Source organism: Dromiciops gliroides, chromosome 3 (genome assembly GCF_019393635.1).
Source record: "Dromiciops gliroides isolate mDroGli1 chromosome 3, mDroGli1.pri, whole genome shotgun sequence".
Taxonomy (NCBI): domain Eukaryota; kingdom Metazoa; phylum Chordata; class Mammalia; order Microbiotheria; family Microbiotheriidae; genus Dromiciops; species Dromiciops gliroides.
The window spans coordinates 335,180,210-335,204,508 of NC_057863.1; the positions used below are offsets into that span (position 1 = coordinate 335,180,210).

A 24,299-nucleotide genomic window follows, 5' to 3' on the forward strand; every position below is an offset into this window, starting at 1 on the left:
AGATATCTTAGACAGTATAGCTAGAATTTTAGCCCTTACAAGCCCAAGGGAGGTTTAAAAGTATATCTGTACAGGGTTTGAAGCTGGTTAACCCTGACCTTCCTGCTCACTCTAAGAAGGCACTATTTTAGCATTTAGCCACCAATAACCATGACTAAGCTAAGCCAAAAGGACAACACAGATTTAACCCCAAAGGCCACTTAGACAAAATAAGTTAGCACTGTGGTCCATTTTTTTTTCTCTTTTGATGCCAAAAGGAAAAATAATCCTGGAGGCAACAACTATATCTCGTTGTTGTTGTTGTTGTTGTTTGGTTGTTTAGTCCTGTCTGACTTTCCAGAATCCCATTTGGGGGTTTCTTGGCAAAGTTGCTGGAGTGGCTTGCCATTTCCTTCTCCAGCTCATTTTACAGATGAGGAAACGGAGGCAAATAGGGTGAAGTGACTTGCCCAGAGACACATAGCTAGTAAGTGTCTGAGGTCAGATTCAAACTCAGGTTTTTCTGACTCCGGACCCAGTGCTCTATGAACTGAGACATTTAGCTACCCATCTGTATCTCTTGGACCCAGCAAATTAGTCCATCATGTTTCAAGCAAACACCAAGAAATTTCCTATTTCCTCTGTTTTGTGCTTATGAAAGTACTTGGATGTTTTTCCTAGAAAACTTGGACCAGATATTCAATAATAATGTTAATAAGAAGTTTTATGTTACTTAATCGTTTGTTTTTTCGGGGCAATGAAAGTTAAGTGACTTCCCCAGGGTCACACAGCTAGTAAGTGTCTGACACTGGGTTTGAACTCAGGTCCACCTGCTGCCAGGGCTGGTGCTCTATCCACTTCGCCACCTAGCTGCCCCCTATGTTACTTAATCATAAAGAAGAAATGTGGGCATTGGTTAGGATGGCATTCTACAACTGAACTGCAGTGTGCAAAGAGTGCTAGCTTTGAAGAAAGAGATTCCCATATTTGAATCTCTACTCTGCCATGACTCAGGTAACTGGAATAGATTTTGGGTTTGGAGTCAATAGACCTGAATTCAAATCCTGTCTCGGATACTTCTGAGCTGTGTGTCCCTGGACAAGTCACTTAACCTCTGTCTGCCTCAGTTTCCTCATCTATAAAATTGGGATAACAATAGCACCCACCTCCCAGGGTTGTTGTGAGCATCAATCGAGAGAATACACAGAGTGTTTTGCAAATCCTTGGAGCACTATATAAATTTTAGCTATTACTGCCTCTATTACCTTGGAAAAAGTCTCTTTAGCTTTCTAGAGTGTGGTTTCCCCTTCTGTAAAATGAGCAGGTTAGATTGATTAGCTTCCAAGGTTCCTTCTAGCTCTGAATCCATGTTCCAGGGATGACCTTAGAGATCATCTCTTCCAAATCCCTCATTTTACAAATAAAGAAAGTGAGACTTAAAGAAGGACAAAGTGACATGCCCAAGGTTACTCAGGCACAAAATTGCAGAACCAGGTTTCAGACTTAGGTTCCCTGCCAGTGCTCTTTCTACTAGATACACTGCTATCATGGGTCAGATCTCAGCTCATCCACATAAGACTAACAACAGAGGTGCTTCTGCTTAATGGTAATTAATTTTTTTGTGTCCAGTAAAGCCCATGACATTCTATCTCTGTCCTCTATCAGATCTAATCTCTGGAGCCTCGACTAAGAGAGACATAAGACATTGGATACTTGTCACCCCTCTATTTGCAACAGTAGTAAAAATGTTTAAATTAGCAGTGGGATGATCCATTTGTAAGAGCAAAGGCCCTGTTTTGATACTCCCTACTGATTCTAGGAGCTGTCCAACCTAAGCAAAAGCCATTTTGGTGAACAGAGACCCTGCGAGGATTAAGGGCAGAAGCTGAATGATGAGTCTGCAGATGTGCCCTTGACAGCTATGTCTCCCAAGAATGTGCTGGAGCTACAGAGGATGGTTTAGAGTTCTTGAGTTTCATGGTTGTTAACTTAAATTCCTGACTCCCCCAAGGAGTTTATGGATAGATTTCAGAGTTCATGAACTTGAAGAGAAAAAAAATTATTTTCACTAACATCTAACTGAAATTTAGCATTTATTTAAATTATGAATGCAAGAAACATATTCTGAGAAGGAGTCTATTATCTTTGCAGGTGCCAGGCCTGGAGCCAGGAAGACCTGAATTCAAAAGTGGTCTCAAACACTTATTAGCCCTGTGACCCTGGGCTAGTCACTTAACTGCTTGTTTCCTCAACTAGAAAATGGTGATAATAATAGCATCTACCCAGGGTTGTTTGACTATCAAATGAGACAATTATGTAAAATGCTTAGGACAGTACTGGAACAAAGTAGACATTATGTAAATAATAGCTATTATTACTATCATTATTATTATTATCACCTTTGCCCAACAATCTCCTTTCCCAGAACCATGCTGAAATATAGTCTTCACTACCTACTAGGTTCCTGGAGAGCTTCGTGTTTGCTACCTTCATAGCAATCTGATCTAGTGGGAAGTTTGGATCTAGGTGTGCTTAGTTCAGAACTCTGCTGTGCCACCTACTTTTGACCTAGGGAAAGTCACTGAAACTTGAGGGATAATCACATTGTCTAATGACATTTACATAAGCATCCTTTAAAACACTTTTTGTTCAGTCATTTTTCAATTGTGTCAAAATCTTTGTGACCTCATTTGAGGTTTTCTTGGCAGAGACACTGGAGTAGTTTGCCTGCCATTTCCTTCTCATTTTACAGATGAGGAAACTGAGGCAAACAGGGTTAAGTGACTTGCCCAGAGTCACACAGCTAGTAAGTGTCTGAGGCTGGATTTGACCTCAGGTCTTCCTGACTCAAAGCCTGGCACTCTATCCATTGCATCACCTACCTGCCCTTAACAGGTTTCTTTGAGTATTAGAAGGGTTGCCACGTGGTTGAGGGATCAAACTTGTTTTATTGGGCACCAGAGGACAGAATTAAAAGCAATAGGTAGATGTTTACAGAGGCAGACTGGTTCACAAGAAGGGAAAACTGCCTCATAAAAGTCCAAAAGTAGAATGGGCGTCCTCGGGAGGTAATGAACTCCTCCTTACTACAATTCTTAAGAAAAGGTTGGGTGTCCATTTGTTGAGGCTGTTGTTGGGCTAGTTCAATGACCTCTGAGGTTCCTTCCTGCTCTGAAATTCATGGTGTTGGGGGAGGGGCAAAGGAAAGAGGTATACATCATTATCGTAAGATGATAGAATTCTTATCTTGATCTTCTCTTCACCAGGTGAATCATCCTCAGTTCCTTTAACTGAGCACTTACAAATGGCTTAACTTTCTTCAACTGGTCTTGGGGGATGCCAGTGAGTCAATGCCTCTTCTTCTTTGTGAGTATACCCATGATCACTATTATACTCTAAGGACCTAGATTGGCAAGATGGTCTCTCTTTGCCATAGTTGAGGGGTAGAGGAAAGGCAGGTTAATGCACTTCTAGTATAAACAGAAGAACACTAGGAAAACTCCATTCAATTAATAATACTGATGACATCTACAAAGACAACAGGCAGGGTTAAAGAAACTGGGTATTCCGAACCTTAGAGATTCCTACCTATTGATAAAATGAACCCAAACATCATCACCATAAAATCCTCACACCACCTCAAGCACAGAAAAGACAACTGCCTTGTTGAGTACAGATGAGCCTGTGAATGTGGCTGCTGGGCAAAAAGGTCTGCCCTAGCAGTCTAGGCTCCAGTGGTTTCCCCTCCATCTAACCTGCCCTGGTTGGGCTTCTTGGGAGTCAATAGACACTTCAGAACCAGGCCTCCCTAGCTCTTGCTACAAATCAAACCAGGACACATTACCAGTGAAAGTGTTTAATAGGTACATTATTTAAATAGACTTTTTCAATTTCCATGGGAAATCATAATTGTATCTGGTTGGTTTTTTGTTGTTGTTTGTTTGTTTGGGTTTTTGCAAGATCAGGAATAAACAGAGTGCACACCCCTTAGAGAAAACGATGCCTAAACTCTACATGTCATCAACAGTCACAGCTTGGGGTGAGAGGGGGGTAAAAAGGGATGGACAGACAGGCAGAGAGAGAAGTTTCATAGGTTCTAGGCCTCTAAGGGACCATAATTGTGGATCAACTTATCCTACCCCCCTCATTTTACAAGTGGCAATACTGAGGCATAGGGACAATAACTGGAAAGAGAGAGGGAAAAAAGGGAGATAAATTTAGGGGAAAAGGGAAGAGACTGAGAAAAGTGACTCAGGGAAGTGGGAGAGGACTTCTCAAGAAGGCTGGAGATGTTTCTAACAGAGACCAGCAGTAAAGAGGGAGCATGGTGACACAGGCAGATTGAGCACATACTTTACTCAAGTTGGAAGCAAACCTTAAACAGAAACCAAAACAGCTGTGGGTATGAAAGAAAGCCAACAGAATACAGTGGGAGACACAAGGGGCTTCGTAAAACTTAAAGGATGTCACAGCAGAAATAGAATACAGAGGCAGACTTGGCAGTTTTACAGTTTGCACACTTTGCTCCTTGGAGATGTGTCCTAACCTCGGGTGAGGAAAACAGCATATCACAGTCAGGTGGTGATGGTGGGGAGCAGTGGGCAGGGGAGGCAGAAATAAAAGGCTGAGATTAAGTGGCACTATGTACTGTGTGCTTGTGTGTGTACGTGCATTCACACATACTTGTGCACAACCTAGGATAATCTCAGGGAGAGGAAAACATGTTTCTGTGCTCATATAATGTTTGTTGTTGAGCACAGTAAACAGGTCCCGATTTTGGTTCTCCATGAGAGACCCAGAAAGTGATTCTGCCCTGAGAAGAGTGAAGAGTTGAAAAGATATGAATCCGCCCCCAGACACTGGATTTGGTTTAAGTATCTCTTCACTGCACAGACCTAACTAGTTATCAAAAGTCTCCCTTCACCCCACAGATTACAAAAAAACAAGAGCTCTTTATGTTGTCTTTAAAAGAAAACCTCAAGGGTTTATTTTCAATTCAATTCCACCAACATGTATTAAGCAGCTTATTATATCTAGAAGCTGGGAATACAAAGACCAAAAAAAAACCCAAACCAAGAACAAGCAAACAACCCCCCACCCCAATACAAAACAAATGGCTGTTTCCTTCAAAGACTTCTCATGTTCTACTGTCATGATTCAGAGCACTAGGGGCAAGGGGGAACCGGTGCCACCCAGGCATCGATCTGGAGCCCAGAGCTAAGGACCTGACAACCACTCTGAGGTGCACTGTTCCAGGCGTGGAGTAGGGGTCCTCTCTGGAAGTCCACCTGCTCCTGGACCAACTTGGACAGGCAGAGGAATTGTCAAGTGTGTGTTGTGTGTGTGTGTGTTGTGTGTGTGTGTTGTGTGTGTGTGTGTGTGTGTGTGTGTGTGTGTGTGTGTGTGTGTTTGAGAAAAAAAGCAAGAAAAGGGGAGGGGTGAGCTGGTCCAAGGCTCTTCACAGAAATAAAACTGAACCTAGCAAATGGTACTTAGTGCAATTTTCAAGCCCTCTTATGGTAAGGATAGTCTCAGTCAGACTCAAAGATGGTTCTAGTACAGCAAAAGAAAACCTCAGATGAAAATATGTTGACATGGTAGGATGGGGAAGCCATTGGGACAGCAATGCTGTTTATGGAGAGGGTGAGAATTCTCCACAAACCCACCTCAGCTCTGGAAGGAAACCTTCTGGTAGTTTTGGCACTCCCTCCCTCCCTCTTTATATTCTTCTGTAGTGGGAAGTGAGGCAGGTGTGTGTGCACGAGAATATATGTGTGTGTGTGTGTGTGTGTGTGTGTGTGTGTGTGTGTGTGTTTGTACTCCCACTGTGAAAGTACAGTACCTGATTTACCCTGAGGTCCCAGAAGCAGATAAACCCACTGCTGATTGTACCCTGTCAAACTGAAAACTGCCAAATGGGAAATGAGACTATAGCACAGGGCAGGGCCTGGCTCCAGAGCGTATATACATACGTACAAACAGACAAGCCGGACACGCCAGCAATGACAACCCGCTGCACACAGCCACTTTCTGATATAGAGAATTTACAAAATATAGAATTTGGTATCTCTGTTAGATCTCCAAGTTTTCAATATTACAAAATAAAAGATACAAAAATGACAAATCGCAGGGCTGGGATCCCCTCCCTTCCCCAAACCCCAGCACCCTGGCCTGAAGTGTTGGTTTACTTGTGTCTCTCGAACGCAGCAAACTAGCACGTGCTAAAGAAGGGCACGGAGAACTGTTTTTGTTTTGTTTAATAAATATTTGCTTTTCCCAGAGCCATCGGAGCCTCCTGCTACCCCCTTCCCTTCCCCTCCCTGCCTTGGAAAGAGTCTTGTTTAGCCTAGGTGTACTGCCTGCTCATAGAGGGGGATGGGGAGGATGGAGGAGGGCACAGGTAATATGGCTAGAAGTCCTTCCTGTGACAGTGCCCAGCCAGCAATGCCAGAAGGCCTCCGTGGAACAAAGGCCAGGCCACCATCTGGGTTTTGAAAAGCTTGCACAGAAAAGCAGCATCTGTGGGGATCCCCGAGCTTTCCCTGGCTGATGCCCCAGGTCCTTACCCCTGGAGGCATGAAGTCTTCCCCAGGCAGCACCTGCCCCTTTCACCAGTGTGTTGTGTGTCGCGTTGCACTACACCAATAAATACTAAGCTCTTTTCCACCCTGTGGAACTGACGCTTCCGTCAGTTAGAAAACTCAGATGATTCAGGTCTTATCCTAGCCGACATACAGAGCCAGATACATCTTTGGTCAACTTAGTGCTCTCAGGGAAGTTGGCTCCCCCAGGGTCCTTCCGGGGCTCCTGCCCCCAAGGAGAGGAGAAAGCTGGTTTTGGAGTCACTGTGGAAAAATACACCAGGACACCCCGTGGGCACTAGAGCTAGGCCTGCCCACCTTGCCTGGCACAAAAGAAGTCATTTTCCAATTCTCCAAAAGCCGGTCTGCCTGGTACAGCTTTGCCCACCCTGCCTGCTGCTAACTGGGTGGAGGGCCCCCATTGAGGAAGTAGGTCATCATCTCCCCTTTGCCTTTCACCTTGACGACACCCCGGCATTCCAGCTGGTACGTGTTGGCGGCCAGCACCTGGTACATGTCTGTGGTCACCTGGGGAAAGAGAGAGAAAGGAAAAGTGGAATGGGAGTGAAGAAGTCTGGAGGACGTGTACCCAGAGAGGCCACCCCAGTGCCATGGACCCAGCAAGCCTTGCCTCTTCTTCACACTGTGTCAACCCAGGAGCTTGGTTTACGTCCCAAGAAGGACAAGAAGGTGATGTATCCATTAAAGAGCCTATATCTCTTTGAAATAGGGAGCGGAACCCAAGGTATTCATCTATGCTAACAGAGGTTGGAGGGATGCAAACTATCCCAAACAAAGCAGCTCAAAAAACCATACATGGGACCCCTGCCTAGGTCAACACGTAGAACTTGTTTGAGTGGCGTTGAGAAGGGGATTCAGAGTTGTCACAGTTAATTCATTATTTGGAGGATAATTCTGTGTGCTGACAGTATTTTGCTGTAATTACTCAATTCTGTTAGGGCTGCCTTCTTTGGGGATTTGGTGAGAAGTTGTATGTCATTCTTCTTCTGTCATCCCTACCTGGGACTCCAAATTTCTAGTGTTGTTTCCCTCCTGGGAAGCAGGAAGGAGAGGACTGAATGACCCTTAGCAAAACTAGGTCTGTGGCCACAGGAGGCTAGCCTATGCCTAAAGGGCTTGGGTGGCCACATCATGGTTTTCTATATGTCTCTGTCCATAGTCCCTGGAATGAAGTCACCATCACTTCTTCAATCTTGGAGCTATAAGGACCACCAGGGATCTAGTCCTTCCCCTGAATTTTACAGAGGTTAAGTGACTTGCCTGGGATCTCACAGCCAGCTAGTGACAGATCTGGGGGGATCTTCTGACACCCAGAACAGTGGACAATATTCTTGCTATTCTACTAAACTGCCTCTGAGAGAGCATCAGAATTTGAAAAGCTCGGGGCCACTATTATTGAAGGTATGAGCCAGGTGGCAAGAAGGGAGGGCTCACAGGGTCTTCACCCTGATCAATGGAAAATGTTTCCTTCCATCTCTCCAGGCATGTGTGTTTGTGTCCCCAGCAGGAAAGTAATTTTTAATTAGCTAGATTGTTTCCTCTAGAGTAATCTGGTAGAATCAAAGCTTGTTTTTAACTAGGCATTGTCATGTGAGTCTTGGATGGCTGTAGTCAGTTAAACCCTATTTCTCCTTCACATATCTATTTCTTCTCTATATGTCCCTGAAGTCACTGACTGGTTTCCTCCATTAATCTGGAATCTCCCTCCCCATTCCCACCCTCAACTCAATGGGAATGCCTCTGCCTCCTCTAACTCTCTTTTTATTCATTTTAAACATTTTTCTTTCTTTTTTTTTTAATTTTGAGTTCCACATTCTCTCCTTCCCTCCTGCTCTTCCCCCTCCCATTGAGAAGGCAAGTAACATCAGTTATACATGTGAAGTCATGTAAAACATATTTTTATCCTCCTCTGTTTCTCACAGTGCCATGTGGATAGCTCTGCATCCAGGGAATGTTTTATCAATTTGGAACCATGAATAATCAGTCTGTTGGTTAATATCAGTGCTCTCTTACCATCTCCTACTGTGAGACTGGTAAGTTTTTGAAAAAATCGTTTCCTAAAATGTAAATCAAGTTGTCAGGGCCAATCAATCCCTTATCCCCAAATCTTCTTATTGTTTGTCCTTTATTCTTGAAGAGGACCATGACATTGGGAGCTGATGTCATGATTTGCAGTGAAGTGGATTTCAGTGAGGGAAGGCTGTGCAAAGTCACCAGCCTCACTCCCTCCTCCAGAGCCATCTGGGTCCAGCGGCAAGATATACATTAGAATAATTGGAGATGGCCCCAGATGTTTGAGGCAATTGGGGTTAAGTGACTTGCCCAGGGTCACACAGCTACTAAGGTCAGATTTGAACTCACATCATCTTGACTTCAGAGCCAGTGCTCTATCCACTGAGCCACCTAGCTGCCTCCCCCCCAAAATCTAACCCCATAGTGAAAGCTCTGGGATCCCCATCCTTGAAGATCTCTCGGCATAGAAGAGAGCTTCATCTTTGTGGGCCAGAGGCAAGGAAATAACTGAGATGCCCCACTCCTTACCTGGATGCGGTCAGGCACACCGGTGCTGTCCATACGGCTGGCCACGTTCACTGTGTTACCCCAAATATCATATTGAGGCTTGCGAGCGCCAATCACCCCAGCCACCACAGGGCCAATGTTGAGCCCTACAGTAGAGCAGACGGGGAGAAAAAAGTATCAAGCTCTTGCTTTTTGGGGGAGCAGAGGGGTAAGAAGGCTAACTTTTCTATTTCTGTCCCAAATCCCATCTCGGAGCTCCTGCGGGATCTTTCTCAATCATCCCAAGCTTCATGTCTTTAAGTCTCTCCCCTTTCACTGCCTCCTTCCCTCTGTCAAAAAAACACTCAGGTCTCTACCATCTTGGAGAGAAAAGGAAAATAAGTTTATTGCACCCTATTTTTTTCCCCTCTTTTTTTCTTCTATTCACTGTCAAATTTCTCCATTAAGGGCTTTATAAACTGCTGCTTCCATTTCCTCACCACACACTTAACACACTTCTTAACCTTTTACAATTCTACCCTCACCTCAGACCACTTCTGAGATTGCTGATTAATGAACTTGGAGTCAGGAAAACAGATTTGTAATTCCAGATCTGTGTGGGGACAAGGCCTGGACCTGTGATTTCATCCCGAGTGAGGAATTCCGTATAATGTAGGTTAATACCTTCTTTTCCAATTTATAGTCCTGCAGGGCTGCCCAGAACACTAAGAGGAGCTTGGCCAGGGTCATGCAGGCAGTTTGTGTCCAAAATAGGACATTAATCCAGATCTCGCTGGCTCCAGAGCCAGATCTCTGACCATTCCATCCTGCTGCCCTCACTATCTGTATGACCTTGCATAAATCACTGAATCTCTCAGGACATCAGTTTCCTCACCAATAAAATGGGAATGCCAGACTAGTCATTCTCTAAGGTTCCTTCCAGCCCTAAATCTATGACCAATGATCAATGTCTCCCTTGCCAAATCCAACTGCCTCTTCTCGGTTTACCTCTCTTCCTTGACTTCTTTAAAACATCTGATTTTATTTATCAATCCCTTGTTTCCCTCTCGGGGTTTCTTCACCACTATACCCTCAGCTCTTTTACCTCTTGGACTGTTTTCCCAGTCTCCTTGTCCTTTGCTCTACCTGTGGGAATCCTCAAAGTTTAGTCCTCTGCCTTCTTTTCTTTCTGTATTCTTTCCCAACTCTAGGCATTTCACAGGCAGACCCTTATATCTCTTCTAAATTTGTTGTTGTTGTCCCAGTTGTTTTTCAGCTGCATCCGACTCTTTGTGACCCCATTTGGCCACCCCATCTTGGCAAAGATACCAGAGTGGTTTGCCATTTTCTTCTCCAGCTCATTTGACAGATAAAGAAAATGAGGCAAACAGGGTTAAGTGACTTGCCCAGGGTCAAACAAGTGTCTGAGGCCAGATTTTAATTCAGGTCTTCCTGACTCCAGGGCCCAGTGCTCTATCCACTGCACCTATCTAGCTGCCCCCACCTTTGCCCCTCACCCAGATCATAGGTTTATGCTTCCAACTATCATTGGGACATCTCCACTTGTACCTGACGAACTGTAAGTGATAATGGGGCCATCCAATCTAGAACTCTAGCTGCCATTTTATAATGCTTTCCTTTCCTTCCATATTCAATGGGTTGGTTCTCAAATACAATTGTTTCTTCTTTTGGAAGACACATCTGCCCTTTCCTCTTCTGCTCTTGCTTGGTTCACAGGATCATGGGACTTAGGCCTAGAAGGAATCTGTTTCACTTTTGTCTTTTTATCTCCAGGGCGTACTGACATGTCGAGCACATACTTAGCACTGAATAACTGCATGCTGACTGATTGAGTCTTGGTGCCTCAATTTGTAAATGAAGAGACGAAAGTCAGACAAATAGCAGAGCTGGGATTCAAACCCGGGTCTTCTGACTTCAAACCCCTTGCTCTTTCTACTACACTGCCTGTAAGCCCTGGTCACCTCCAGTCAGGATTACTACTGAAGTCTCCTCACTGCCCCTTCTTGTCCTCAGTCTCTCCCCATCCAAGGCTGCAGCCATACCCTAAGAACTGCTCTTAACATATCACTCACCTACTCAAAAACGTTTAGCTCTTCTCCCTACTCACCCTTGCCTAAGTGTTCTCTGGATAACTTCACAGCAAGAAGCTCTCCGTTAAAAATTTAAAAAAAAGAGAGAAGCTCTCCATAATATTCCTCATCTGGCTCCTCCATCTTTATCTTCTACTACTGCCCACCCCAAGTCTTCTGCTCTACTCAGCTAGGAGTGTCCCCTCCTCTTGTCTCTTCCTCCTGATACCTCTTACCATCCTTTAGCATCTAGCTCCAGTCCCCATCTCCTTAATGAAGCATTTTAAATAGGTCCTCTGTTGACTGCTTGTAAATTATTCTACCCTCCCTGCCACGTAGAGGGCTCCCCAAGGGCAAAGGCCATGTCTTGTCCTTACACCCAAGAGTGCTGTAAGGGGCTAAAATTCCACCTAGTCTGTCTAAAATATCTAATGAGTGGTTGCCAATAAATTATAAGTTTTTAGCAAGAGTTTAGACTTTTAAGCATTTATTAAGGAGAATAAGAATTTGGTGAAGAGAGAAAGACCTAGATTCAGCTATCTATCTCAGGGAGCTACAGTTTCTCCTGCTCCGCCCTCACGAGAGTCCTGGTGAAAGAGCAAGAGAGCCAGCCTCTCCCCTTCTTCCTCCCACAAGCAAACGTCACTTCATGATGCCGAAGAAAAGCCTCATGGCCCTGCCCTCAGACACCTTCTCCTCATGGCAGAGCTTTCCTACAGTAAGTCTCCAGCAGGTGGCGTTCATTCCATCGTTACAGTGCCAAAGCACCTTGGGAGCTCACTATAGACTTACTGCCTTGGCTGACTAGATAAACACTGAACAGATTCAGAGGCCCCAAGATGATGGAGAGGGAATCCAAATGGACCTAAAGTTGGGCAGAAAGGGAATTGGGAGCCCAGAGGGTGACAGACAGTGCCACAGCTCTTTCCTCAGGCACATCGTTTTCCCCCCACTCACCTATCTTCATCTGGTAGTTGTTGAAGGAGTGCTCATTGATGTACTTCATTGGTCCATTAGCTTCATAGCAAAGTCCGCCAGGGCCTTGATATGCGTCTTCCCTGCTTTGTCATAGGTGGAATCATTGAGGCCAGAGGCTGCATGTAAGTACTGCCGATGGTTTTGATCTTCTCCAGCTGCCGTAACTGGTCTCGCGATGATCTAGCTATAGGGGTGTGAGAGAGTAGAGCTTGAGAGCCCGGAACCCAGAGACCACACAGATGACAAGACAGAGAAGCAGAAACTGAAGGGGGAAGGGCAAGGTCTTTTGACTCTCTCCTATGTCTTCTCTCCCTAGTAAGAACCAAGGACCCATATCTTCTTACACGTATCTGTTTTTCATCTCATGGTGCCTAACATAGTGCTAGGGCACACACTAAGAATGCCTACCTCTCCTGTGTACATTAGTCAGAAACATCTGCTCAAGTTGTCCATAGCTCTTCTCTGCCCCAAAGCCACAAGTGGATCCAATTTAAATTTAATCACAACTTAGGGTCCCTTTCCCTGTCTACCCACACTAAACTGTCCCCTTATTCGGAGGCTCAGGAGCTCCATTCTATCCAAAGGAACAGCTTACTGCCCCCCCCCCCATAACTCACCCACTCCTAGTTAATCGATGGATGTCAGAGTGGAAATACCTGGGCTCAGGGCCATCCATCACCACCTGCTGCCGTATGACCTGACTGAAATAAATCATGTTACCGCCCTGGGCTTCCTTTTCCCCTCTATTACAGTGGAGGTAAATAACACTTGTGGGGTTGGGGGTGGAAGAAGGCACCTTGTACAGCACATAAAGCATTGTATAAATGTTGAGAAATCTCAGAGGTCTTCCAGCCACAGCAGTTCCCATTTGGGTGCTCTCAATCATGGGCCAGAGGGTTTGTGCTAAGAAATGCTTTAATGGTGTCTTTTTTTTTTTTTTTAAGTGGAAGGCATTTGGGGTTAAGTGACTTGCCCAGGGTCATACACAGCTAGGTAAGTGTTAAGTGTCTGAGGCCAGATTTGAACTCAGGGTCCTCCTGTCTTCAGGGCCGGTGCTCTATCCACTGCGCCACCTAGCTGCCCCAATGGTGTCTTAAGAAGTAAATTCTTGCCCATTTAAATTACAAATGTATTTTGTATGTGTACAAACCCCTCCTGGGGGCTCATGATAAAATTTTTTATTGTTAATTAAAATGTGAACTGGTAGCCCCAAACCCATAGCTAAACTCGAATCCCCTCCATGACATCTCCAACAAAGTGCTTCATCCAACCTCTAGTGAGAGAGACCACCCCCTTCCTGCAGCAATCCATTCCAATTTGGACAGTTCTAATTGTGAGGATAGGTTTTTCCACTAAATCGAGCTGAGAGCTGCCTCTGCAAGTCTCCTACACTGCATTCCTAGTTCTACCCTCTGGGACCAAGCAGAACAAATGTAATTCTTCCATGTGACAGCCTTTTAAGTCCTTGAACACAGTTAATATGACCCTTAAGACTTCCTCTTCTCTAGGCTTTTACTATCATCATCTCCCAGGCTTCCCACACGCCACTGCTCCTGGCTCCACACAATTAAACCCTGTCCCTAACTTCCTTCCAGATCTTCCTCCTCGATGCTTACTGCTTTCAGGGAGGTTCCCTCCCCCCCCCCCCATTCATTATTCCGGGTTCTGTTTGCTCCTCGTCTCTCCAACCCTATTTGTGTGTGCTACACATTTTAGCCAGCTGTAATTCCTTGTGTTTTGGCTTTTAAACCTATTGTTCTTAATTGGATATCTCTGCACTGCTCCCCTGTTAGACTGGAGATTCCTTGAAGGGGAGGGGTGTGGGGGGGAACAGAGCTAGAACACACCTGGGTAACTCAGCTCAGATATTCAAAGTTTGCCCCCCCCCATAACATACAAATCCTATCTCCGAAGTTACCTGGTGATTGAACATTAGCTAACCTGATAACATTCCTCACGATAAAGATTGGGGGGGGGGCCCCGCTAGGTGGCAAAGTGGATAAAGCACCAGCCCTGGATTCAGGAGGAACTGGGTTCAAATCTGGCCTCAAACACTTGACACTTACTAGCTGTGTGGACCCCTGGCGAATTCACTCAACCTTCATTGCCCCATAAAAAAAAAAAATAAAACAAGATTCAGGAGTGAAAATGTTCACACCTGCTGTAGCTCTTGGATCGGCTAGGTTTCTATTGGGTGCATCTGTATGTGTTTTGGGGGAGGGGAATGAAGAAAGCTTTCTCTCTTTCACATCCCTCAAAGGGTCCACCCCACATTATCTCCTCGTCCTGTTAACTCCAGTTATAACTTGCTCCTCCAAGACCTGAAAGTGAAGAAGTCATACTTGCCATTCTGCAAGAATGGCTTGGAAAGGTCACGGAGAGGAGGCCTGTCTGTCTAAATCTAAAACATGCTCATCTGATGGATGGAGGGTTTAGGATCAATCAGTCCTGTCCAGTGGCAGGATCTGGAACAGAAGATCCCTGGAGGTCCTTGCCAGCCCAAGGGGCCCCATGCCGCCATGTTCCTTCCAGCCCCAGCACCTCATCAAAGTCAGCGATGATCTCATTGAGCAGTCGGAGACACTCCACCCCTTCATTGTTGGCCTCTAGCTCCACGTAGAACTCGGAGAAGTTGGAAATGGAGGCAAACATGACGGCCACACATTCGCAGGACTGGTAATACAGCTCATCATTGCGCCGCTCCCGAGCCAGGAAGTGTGCGGCCACATCCTTGGGCAAGATGTTGTGTAGCAGCCTCCTGTTGTAGGCCTGGAGCTCCTCCATCTCTTCCTTCTCTTCTGTGGCCTGGAGGGAGAGGGAGCAGGTAAGAGAGGGACTGCGGAGAGGGGGAGTGAGGGAAGGGGAAAGGAAGATGAGAATAAGAAAGGGAAATAGAGGAAAGGGAAGAGCAAGTAGAGAAAGTCACGGAGGGGCAGAGGAAAAGGTTGGCATGTAGGAGAGGGAAGAGGGACAGAGCTAGTGAGGAGAAGGAAGGTGGAGGAGAAGGAGGGAAGGAAGAAGGAGGAAAAAAGCAGAAAGGAGAGGTGGGAGAAGAGATGGACCCAGCCTTCCAATTACAATGGGGAAAGGTAAAGAGAAATATAAGAATTAAAGGTTCGTAGCTAAAATCATGAAGTTGGTCAAATGGCCCTATTTTCTTCATTCATTCAATAAACAGAAACTTAGCAGCTAGCTAAGGGATAGAACCCTGGGCCTGGAGTCAGGAAGACTCATCTTCCTGAATTCAAATCTGGCCTCTGTCACTTCCTAGCAGCTATGTGATCCTGGGAAAATTTCTCACTTCACCCTGTTTGCCTCAGTTTCTTCATCTGTCAAATGAGCTGGAGAAGGAAATGGCAAATCACTTCAGTGTCTCTGCCATGAAAACCCCAAATAGGATCATAAAAGGTTATACATGACTGAACAACATTTTTTTTTTTAGTGAGGCAATTGGGGTTAAGTGACTTGCCCAGGGTCACACAGCTAGCAAGTGTTAAGTGTCTGAGGCCGGATTTGAATTCAGGTACTCCTGACTCCAGGGCCAGTGCTCTATCTACTGCACCACCTAGCTGCCCCTGAACAACATTCTTAAAGTCATAAAGTCCCAGAATGTTAGAGTTGGAAGAGACTTTAGAGATGACTTAGTTCTTTTTAAATTTTTTTTTGGTGAGGCAATTGGAGTTAAGTGACTTGCCTAGGGTCACACAGCTAGTAAGTGTTAAGTGTCTGAGGCCGGATTTGAACTCAGGTACTCCTGACTCCAGTGCCGGTGCTTTATCCACTGTGCCACCTAGCCGCCCCAAGATCAATCTTTCTAAAGGACTTCTTTATTATATTACTTTTTTTCTCTAAACCTAAATTTCCTGGAGAACCGAGTCAAAATTTCTCTGCTTGCCATTCTGGACTTGTCATAATCTAGCTCTACCATATATAATAAATCTTAGCTCCTGCCACCCTAGATCCCAGCTGAGTTGGCCTCCTCAATATTCTTCTAGCTCCAATGTCATACTCATTCCTACACTTATGTTTCTTTATGCTATTCCCAGAACCTGGGAATAACCCCCTCCTTCCTGTCAAACATACACATCTCTCCTTTTCTACCTGTTCTTCATTGGGGTGGCTGGGTGGTACAGTGTATAGAATACTGGCCCTGAAGTTGGGAGGACCTGAGTTCAAATCTCACTTCAGATACTACCTGTGTGACCCTGGGCAAGTCAGTTAACCTCAACTGCCTTTTTTTTTTTTTTTTTAGTGAGGCAACTGGGGTTAAGTGACTTGCCCAGGTGTCTGGGGTCGGATTTGAACTCAGGTACTCCTGACTCCAGGGCCGGTGCTCTATCCACTGCACCACCTAACATCTGGGGAGGAGGAGAGAGTGAGGTTGGTGACCTTGCACAGCCTTCCCTCCCTCACTTAAATCCAATTCACTGCAAGTCATGACATCTCATGGTCCTCTTCAAGAATGAAGGACAAACAACAGCACCTGTCCTTCATTAGTTACCTTAAGTCTCACTTCCTCTAATTGAATCTTCCCAAAGTTCTCCAAGCCCCCCTCCATTTTCTCTTTTGATCTTTCAATAGCATTCAATGTCTTTCATATATATTCTTGAATTTGACAATATCTAGCTGCACAAGACTTTCTAATTGCTAGATCATGGATCTTGAGCTAGAAGGAACCTCAGAGTCCATCTAGCCTAACTCCATTTTACAGAGGTGGAAACTGAGGCACAGCCATGTTAAGTGACTTGCCTGAGGTCCCATAAACTACACAAGGACAGAAGCTGTATCCATGTGCATCCTGCCCAGTGCCTGGTGTAGTGCTAGGCACACGGCAGGTGTTCAACAAATACTTGTTAAATTGAACTGAATAGCAGCTGTGGGGAAAAGAGTTTATCTGATTCCCTCAAATAAAATGGGGATCTACCAAGAGAAAGGGCCATGTGTCCTGTCTTCCCCTACATCTTTTCAGTGCCAGGACAGAGTTCTGTGCATGGGAAGGTATCCATGGACAGGGAAGGGAGATAGGCCGAATCCTTTGGCCAGTCTGTGACTCAGTACCACAGCCCTGAATCCATGTGTTTGCAAGGAGAGTTATCTGCCTGTAATCCAATTCTTTGAACAGTGACTGCATCCACTACAAATCTGTTACATAATCTCAATCAGGGACATGCAGGGGCAAGGAGACCCTTTTACACTACCCTAATTGATCCACTAGCCACTCAGCACAATGGCATTTCCAAACCTTTTCATCCTTCCAGAAATTGCCCTTTGCCTTTCCCCCTCACCTGAGAACTTTGCCTCGTATTTCACTGAAAAAAAACTGATTCCATCCCCTGAGCCCTCTTCTCTCTTCCTCATCTCACATCACTCAGATGTCTTCCACCATCATTTCCTCCTTCACCCCTGTTCTTACATGAAGAACACAAAGAACTTGTTCCTGGCCAAGACAAACCCCTGTACATGCACAAGTGATCTCATTCCATCCTGTCTTTGCCACTGCACTTTCTCCTCCATCATCCCTGCTCTCTCACTTACCTTCATTGTCTCCCTGTCTACTGGCTAGTTGGCTACAAGCTACAAACACACTCATATCTCTTCCATCCTCAAACAAACCCCCAAACCTCTCGCTTCATCCATCCATGCCTCCCAGCTAGTATTCTGAAGTCCATCTCCTTTTTTGACTGACCTCCTTGAGAAGGCTGTTTACAATTGATGCCTCCGCTTCCTTTCCTCTCACTTTCTTCTCAACTCTGCAGTCTGACTTCTGACCACATCATTCAGTTGGAAATTTATCACTCCAAAGTTACCGATGCAGTGATTTTTTAAATTGCCAAACCTAATGGGGGCAGCTGGCCCTGAAGTTGGGAGGAGCCAAGTTGAAATTTGACCTCAGACTTACTAGCTGTGTGACCCTGGGTAAGTCACTTAACCCCAATTGCCTTAAACATCCTGACGTATATCTTGCCACTGGACCCAGATAGCTCTGGAGGAGAGTGAGGTTGGTGACTTTGCACAGCTCTCCCCCATTTAATTCACTACAAGTCATGACATCATCTCGATGTCACGGTCCTCTACAAGAACAAAGGACAAACAGCAACAACAGCCAGACCTACTGGCATCTTCTCAATCCTCACCCTTCTTGACCTCTCTGCATCCTTTGCCACTATCAATCCCTTTTTTCTCCTTGATGTCATCTTCTCTCCAGGGTTTCAACACTTGTCTCTCTTGGTTCTTATATGTGTATGACCATTCCTTATCAGTCTCTTTCTGGATCTTCATACATGCCAAATCTTTTAACCAGGGCTATCCCAAAAGATTCTGCCCTGAGCCCTGCCTTTTTCTGTCTATACTATTTCACTTGGTGTTCTCATTAGCTCCCATTGATCCAGTTATCATATACACCACCACCCCCATCCTCCCATATGTGTGTGTGCTGATGATTCTCATATTCTCATGATTCTCAGCCCTAATTTCTCTCCTGACTTTCAGTCTCACATTTCCATCTGTCTGTTGGACATTTCCATCGGGGTATTCCACAGACATCTTAAACGCAACGTATCCAAAATGGAACTCATTATCTTCCCCCGCCCCCCCCCCCCCCCCCCCCCCCCCCCCCCCCCCCCGCTCCTGCCCTCTCTTCTTTGTAACTTTCTTATTACTGCTGAAGGTCATACCATCCTCCCAAGTCACCTAGGCTCACAACCTAGGGGTCATCCTCAACTCCTCACTCCCTCTCTCACTACTGTTTCAACCTTCATTGCATCTTCTGTAAAGGCCCTCTTCACTCCTCCCACCACCTCGGCACAGGCCCTCATCACCTTATGCCTGGTTTACTGCAACAGCCTGCTCACTGGTCTTCCTGCCTCAAGTATCTTCCCACTCTATTCTATCCTCCACTGAGCCGTCAAATGGATCTTCCTTAAAGGGCAGGTTTGACCCCATGACCCTCTCTATTGAATAACCTCCAGTGGCCCTCTACCATCGTCAGGATCGAATGTGAAATCACATTTGGCTTGTAAATCCCTTTATAACCTGGCCCTGTCCTATCCTTCAAGTCTTATTACACCTTAATCTTCTCCATGTCCTCTGTAATCAGGGACACAGATCTCCTTGTTCTTCCTTGCGCTAAGGCTCCGGCCCCTGGGCATTTTTCACTGGCCATCTCCCATGCATAGTCTCCCTCCTCATCTCTGCCTCTGGGTTTCCCCGGCTTCCTTCAAGTCTCCATTTTGTGCAAGAAGCCTTTCTTAGTCCTCCTTAATCTTAGTACCTCCCCTCTGAAATCGCCTACTATCTACCCTGTAACAATCTTGTTTGTACACAGCTGTTTTCAGGTTGTCTCTCCCATTTGACTGTGAGTTCCCTGAGAGCAGGGACATCAGACAACTGAAACTCTCCTAGAAGGCTACACGTGGCGGCTCAAATGACAGTCACAGAAGCACAGACTCACAGAGTTGGAAGGGACCTCAAATGTCAACCACTCCAACTGCCTTTACAACGTCCTGACAAATGGTTATCTAGCCTCTGCTTAAGAAGCTTACTCTCTCCCAAGGCAGCCAATACCACTTTCAGACAGTCCTAATGGTCAGGAAGGCCTAAAATGTATCCACCCAGAACTCTTAGTTATGCCATATAGGGCCAAGAACAAATCTCACAAAAATATCTTCAATTTCCCAAACAATAATTAATAGAGTGGGGTTTTTCTTTCTTTTTTTTTCTTTTTGCAGGGCAATGAGGGTTAAGTGACTTGCCCAGGGTCACATAGCTAGTATGTGTCAAGTGTCTGAGGCTTGATTTGAACTCAGGTCCTTCTGAAGCCAGGGCTGGTGCTTTATCCACCGCGCCACATAGCTGCCCCCAATAGAGTGGTTTTTTTTTTGTTTTTTTTGCAGGCAATGGGGGTTAAGTGACTTGCCCAGGGTCACACAGCTAGTAAGTGTCAAGTGTCTGAGGCCGGATTTGAACTCAGGTACTCCTGAATCCAGGGCCGGTGCTTTATCCACTGCACCACCTAGCTGCCCCTAGAGTGGTTTTTTAAAAAAACCCAACATCCTAGTATAGTGGGGTCTTATTGGTTAGAGCAATTTGCCCCCCATCCCACTTGATGAAATTACAGGGTATCAGATTCAAAGTTCCTCATTGACTTGTAAAGGTGTATGATTCTGAGTGTCCTGTTTTGGCTTGGTTGATACAAAATATCATTAGTGTAGGAGAAAATATCATTAGTGGTACAATGTACAGATCCAGAGAGGTTAATTAGCTTAGCCAAGGTCATGCATCTGTTAAGTAGTGGTGACTGAGTCCATTAGCCTAACAGGTGTGGCTGAGTCAGAAGGGGAACACAGTGGACTCCAGCCTATTGACTGTGCCAATAAATCAAAATGGGACACAGGATGAAAGTGACCTCCACAAAAGACAGAAACTTTGGGGAAAGAGCTCCTATAGCCACTTCTGTGTTTCTGTCTCAACCCCTTGGATTTCAGAATACCGAAGAAATCCTGATATTGCCAAAATTTACACCTTCTCCTTTTCTCCACAAGGGGATCGCCTCTTCCCCACCCTCTGCTTCCCCTCAAGACTGTGCTAAGCGCCTGCATGCATCACCCAAGGCTGTTCCCATGTTCTTCAAAGTGATTGGGATGGGATAGGTTATAGAAGGGAGTGGAAATGAGCAAGGGATGGGCTAACAGCCTTTAAAGAGCAAAGGTGTCAGAGGACACCTGGGTTCAAGTCCTGCCTCTGATGCTTGACTCCATTTGTGACCTTGGATGAATCACTTGAAGCTTCCTGGGCACCTCAGTTTCCCCACTTATAAAATAAGGGGTATGGACTTGAGGGTCCCCAGGGTCCTTTCCTTCTCCAGAGCTATGGTTCTGTCTGTGAATCCTGTGAACCTTTGCCTCCTGGTGTGTAGAAGGGGAAGGAATGGAGAGAATGTGGCTGAATAACCACAAATTCTAATGAATTGTCAGCTGTCAGCTGGGAGAGTAAAGAGGTGCATCCTCTGACCCTCGGGGCAAGTAGCTGGGCACGGCTCTGACCAGAGCTAAGGAGAGGGCCGCATTGGGTTGGTGGCCGCCCACTCCTGCGCCACTGACACACACGGTGCTTGGGTCAGGAGAGAAGCACCACAAAGGCTCCCCTGTAGCTCTGACAGGAGCAGACTAGCCACAAACTAAGGGTCGGCCAACATCCAACTTTCCAATGGACAGAAACTGACTCGCGGCTGCTAACAACCTTTCACAGGAGGTAGAGGTTCTCTGGCTGGAGACTTGCTTTATATCTGGGGAAGAGTAAGCCTCGGGTCTGTGCCCATGCCGGGCCCAGGTAGATGGTGATGGCTAGCCGCCAGGGCGAGGAAGGGGGCAGGGTGGGTGGGTAGAAGGGAACAGGGGTCAAAGACTGCATTTGGGAGAGCCTGCAGGGCTGGTCATGCTCAGTCCTGACAGACAGTTCCTCTATTTGCTTACTCGCCTGTGAAGAGGTGAAATAAATATGCTTCAAGAGTGGGGTGGTAACTAGCAAGGTCTACTTAGGAGCTCTCCTCCTTCCTGCTTCTTCCTCCGTCTGCAGAAGCATTTAGTACAGAGGCAAGCCAACATGGGCTGCCTCCAGTGAGAGCATCCCTCCCGTGTGCTGGGGAGAAGGGGAAGGGGGTGTGGGCCTCCCCTAGCCCCAGCTACACACGCTGGCTGCTCAGGCACTGATTACAAGCCTGGATCCTCTTCTTGGCTTCACACAAGAAGACAGATGGGGATGGCCCACAGGAGACTCAGAGATGGGGCAAAGGATAATACTGGACAGGAGAAGGTAAAGGACTCCTGAGCATTCATCCCAGAAAAGAAGGAGCCTGAGCAATCCTTTTTAAGTGATTGAAGGAATGCTTCATAGGAAATTGTCTGATGTGGTTCTGGCCTCTGTAGTTATTGTCAGGGTATCTGTAATTCTTAACTAAAAATTAAATCCAGGTTATTATTATAGCATCAGAGATTCAGAGCTAGAAGGGACCTTAGAGTTCATTAGGACCAAACCCCTCATTTTACATATGAGAAAACTGAAAGTTAAGTGACTTGCCCAAGGTCACATAGTGTCAGAAGCAGGATTTGACCCCAGGTCTTCCTCTAAGTCCAGAATTCTATACTGCAGTCTCCCAATTGGTGTCCCTGCTTCTAGGCTTTTTCCTCTTCTGTCCCTCTTACATACTCCTTATGCACAGTACTGAACATGTCATTTCATTGCTTAGAAACTTCCTGTGACTCTCCACTGCCTGTAGAATAACACATCTCAGCCTGGCATTCAAGGCCTTCCAAAGTCTAGTATTATCTCCTGCTACATAAGAACATCACTCCAGTCTGACTCAACTACATTCTTGGACTTTCATACCTGCATACTCTTGCTCACGCCTCTCTCTCCACCTTTTCTTGCTTATCTAAATGCTACCCATCCTTTTAGTTTCAGCTCAAATTCTTCCTCTTCCACAGAGCCCTCCCTAATCTCTTCTTCCTTTGATCTCCCTTCACATTTTCATATCATAACTTAAAATGCTAATAGTATGGTTACGTGTAGACTTAGACTGTGTGTGCCATAAGGGTAGAGACTGTGTCTCACACTTTTCTGTATTCCTCACCCCCTTCTGCCTTTCTCAGGAGATGCAGGTAAATGTTTGTCATGTGATGATGACAGGTCAGGCTGAATCAAATTCTGGGAGTCCAATAAGTAATCTTCCCTTAATCCCCTTCATTCCCTTGAAAAACAGGGAGAAGGCTTGTTGTTACCCATCTGATAGCCAGGATAATTAGGGTAGGGAGTGGCTCGCCAAGCATCAGTCTATACCACAGCTAACATAATTCTCTTGGGAGCAAAGGACTTAGGCTCTTCACTGAGGCCTTCCACATCCACATCGTGCCTTGTCTGCACACAGTATCTTCCTATTTCCCTAATGCCCCAGAATTGAGCATGAGCCCCACCTACCTGCAATTTCCAGAGGAAGTCTAGCCGTGCTGTGGACTCCACCTGCTGGGCATGAAGGTACAAAGCCAGCACAAAGACCGAGATAATGATGGGCGTCATGATCTTTAGGGCTACCTTCGTCACATGCTCAGGACTGGAGGCAGAAAGAGAACACGAGCTTGTAACTGCCCTGTACAGTGCACAGTGGATCTTGGCTCCCTCCATCCCATACCCTCTGCCAATGTACTCTGAATAAGAGAGCTTTCACATAACTTCATAAATCTCTCTCTCTTTCTCCCCCTCCCTCCTTCTCTCTCTCCATCTCTTTCTGCCCTCTTCTTTCTGTGTTTTCTCTTGTTACATTAGAAGCTTCCTGAAGGCAAAGACAACATCTTTTATTTTAGTTTCTTTTTATGCAAACAGGGTTAAGGGACTTGCCCAGGGTCACCTAGCTAGTAGTGTTTGAGGCTAGATTTGAACTTAGGAAGATGAGTTTTCCTGACTCCAGGTCCAACACCCTATGCACTTTGCCACCTAGCTCCCCAAGGCTATCAGCAGTTTTGGATAAAGGTTGGCTGAGGGTTGGGAGGGAAGCTAGGATCTTATACTAAATAAAATGAGGTTTCTGGCTCATCTGTGGATTTTAATTATCCAGGATTTCATTACTCTTTGTGGCCATAGATAATGTAGAGATAATGGTAGTTAAAATTGAAAAAAAATTATTTTAGTCCTTACACAGGATTTCCTGGTGGATACATATAAGATTGGGTTTCAGAACATCCTAATAGTTAGGTAAATTGGTTTCTAACCAATCCCAGCCTCATTCTTCCAAGCTTACCCTTTTCTCCTCAGAACACTCTACATGTATCTTGTCCATGGTTAATTCTCTGAGTTTCCTGGCATCTGAAATGAAGCACTACAGCCTAGTAGAAAGAGCGCTACCTGCTATCTGACTTTGGGAAAAAGGTCTTAAATTGAGAGCTGGAAGGGGGCCCTAGAGGGAACCGAGTCTGCTCCTTCATTTTACAGATGAGAACAGGTCCACGTTAGTTAAGTGACTTATCAAAGGTCACACAAGCAGTCATCAGAGGAAGAGGAATTTGAACCCAGTTCTTCTGACTCTAGAGCCAGTGGTCCTTCCATTGCTCCATGCAATCTCCAAGGTCCCCTCTAGGGATTCTCTATGATATCGCCTGTCTGG

The 24,299-nt window shown here is 45.7% G+C and overlaps 1 protein-coding gene across 1 annotated transcript in view; it reads right to left on the reverse strand.

Annotated features, from left to right (window-relative positions):
* Positions 1 to 4,311: 4,311 nt before the first annotated feature.
* The window catches only part of ADCY5 (adenylate cyclase 5), a 281,975-nt gene continuing 261,987 nt past the window's right edge, over positions 4,312 to 24,299 (reverse strand). Inside the window, 7 exon segments of the mRNA XM_043992942.1 lie at positions 4,312 to 7,088; positions 9,123 to 9,247; positions 12,128 to 12,178; positions 12,181 to 12,267; positions 12,270 to 12,328; positions 14,688 to 14,953; positions 23,120 to 23,252. Of these exon segments, the coding sequence (XP_043848877.1) occupies positions 6,960 to 7,088; positions 9,123 to 9,247; positions 12,128 to 12,178; positions 12,181 to 12,267; positions 12,270 to 12,328; positions 14,688 to 14,953; positions 23,120 to 23,252 (850 nt within the window). The 3' untranslated portion in view covers positions 4,312 to 6,959.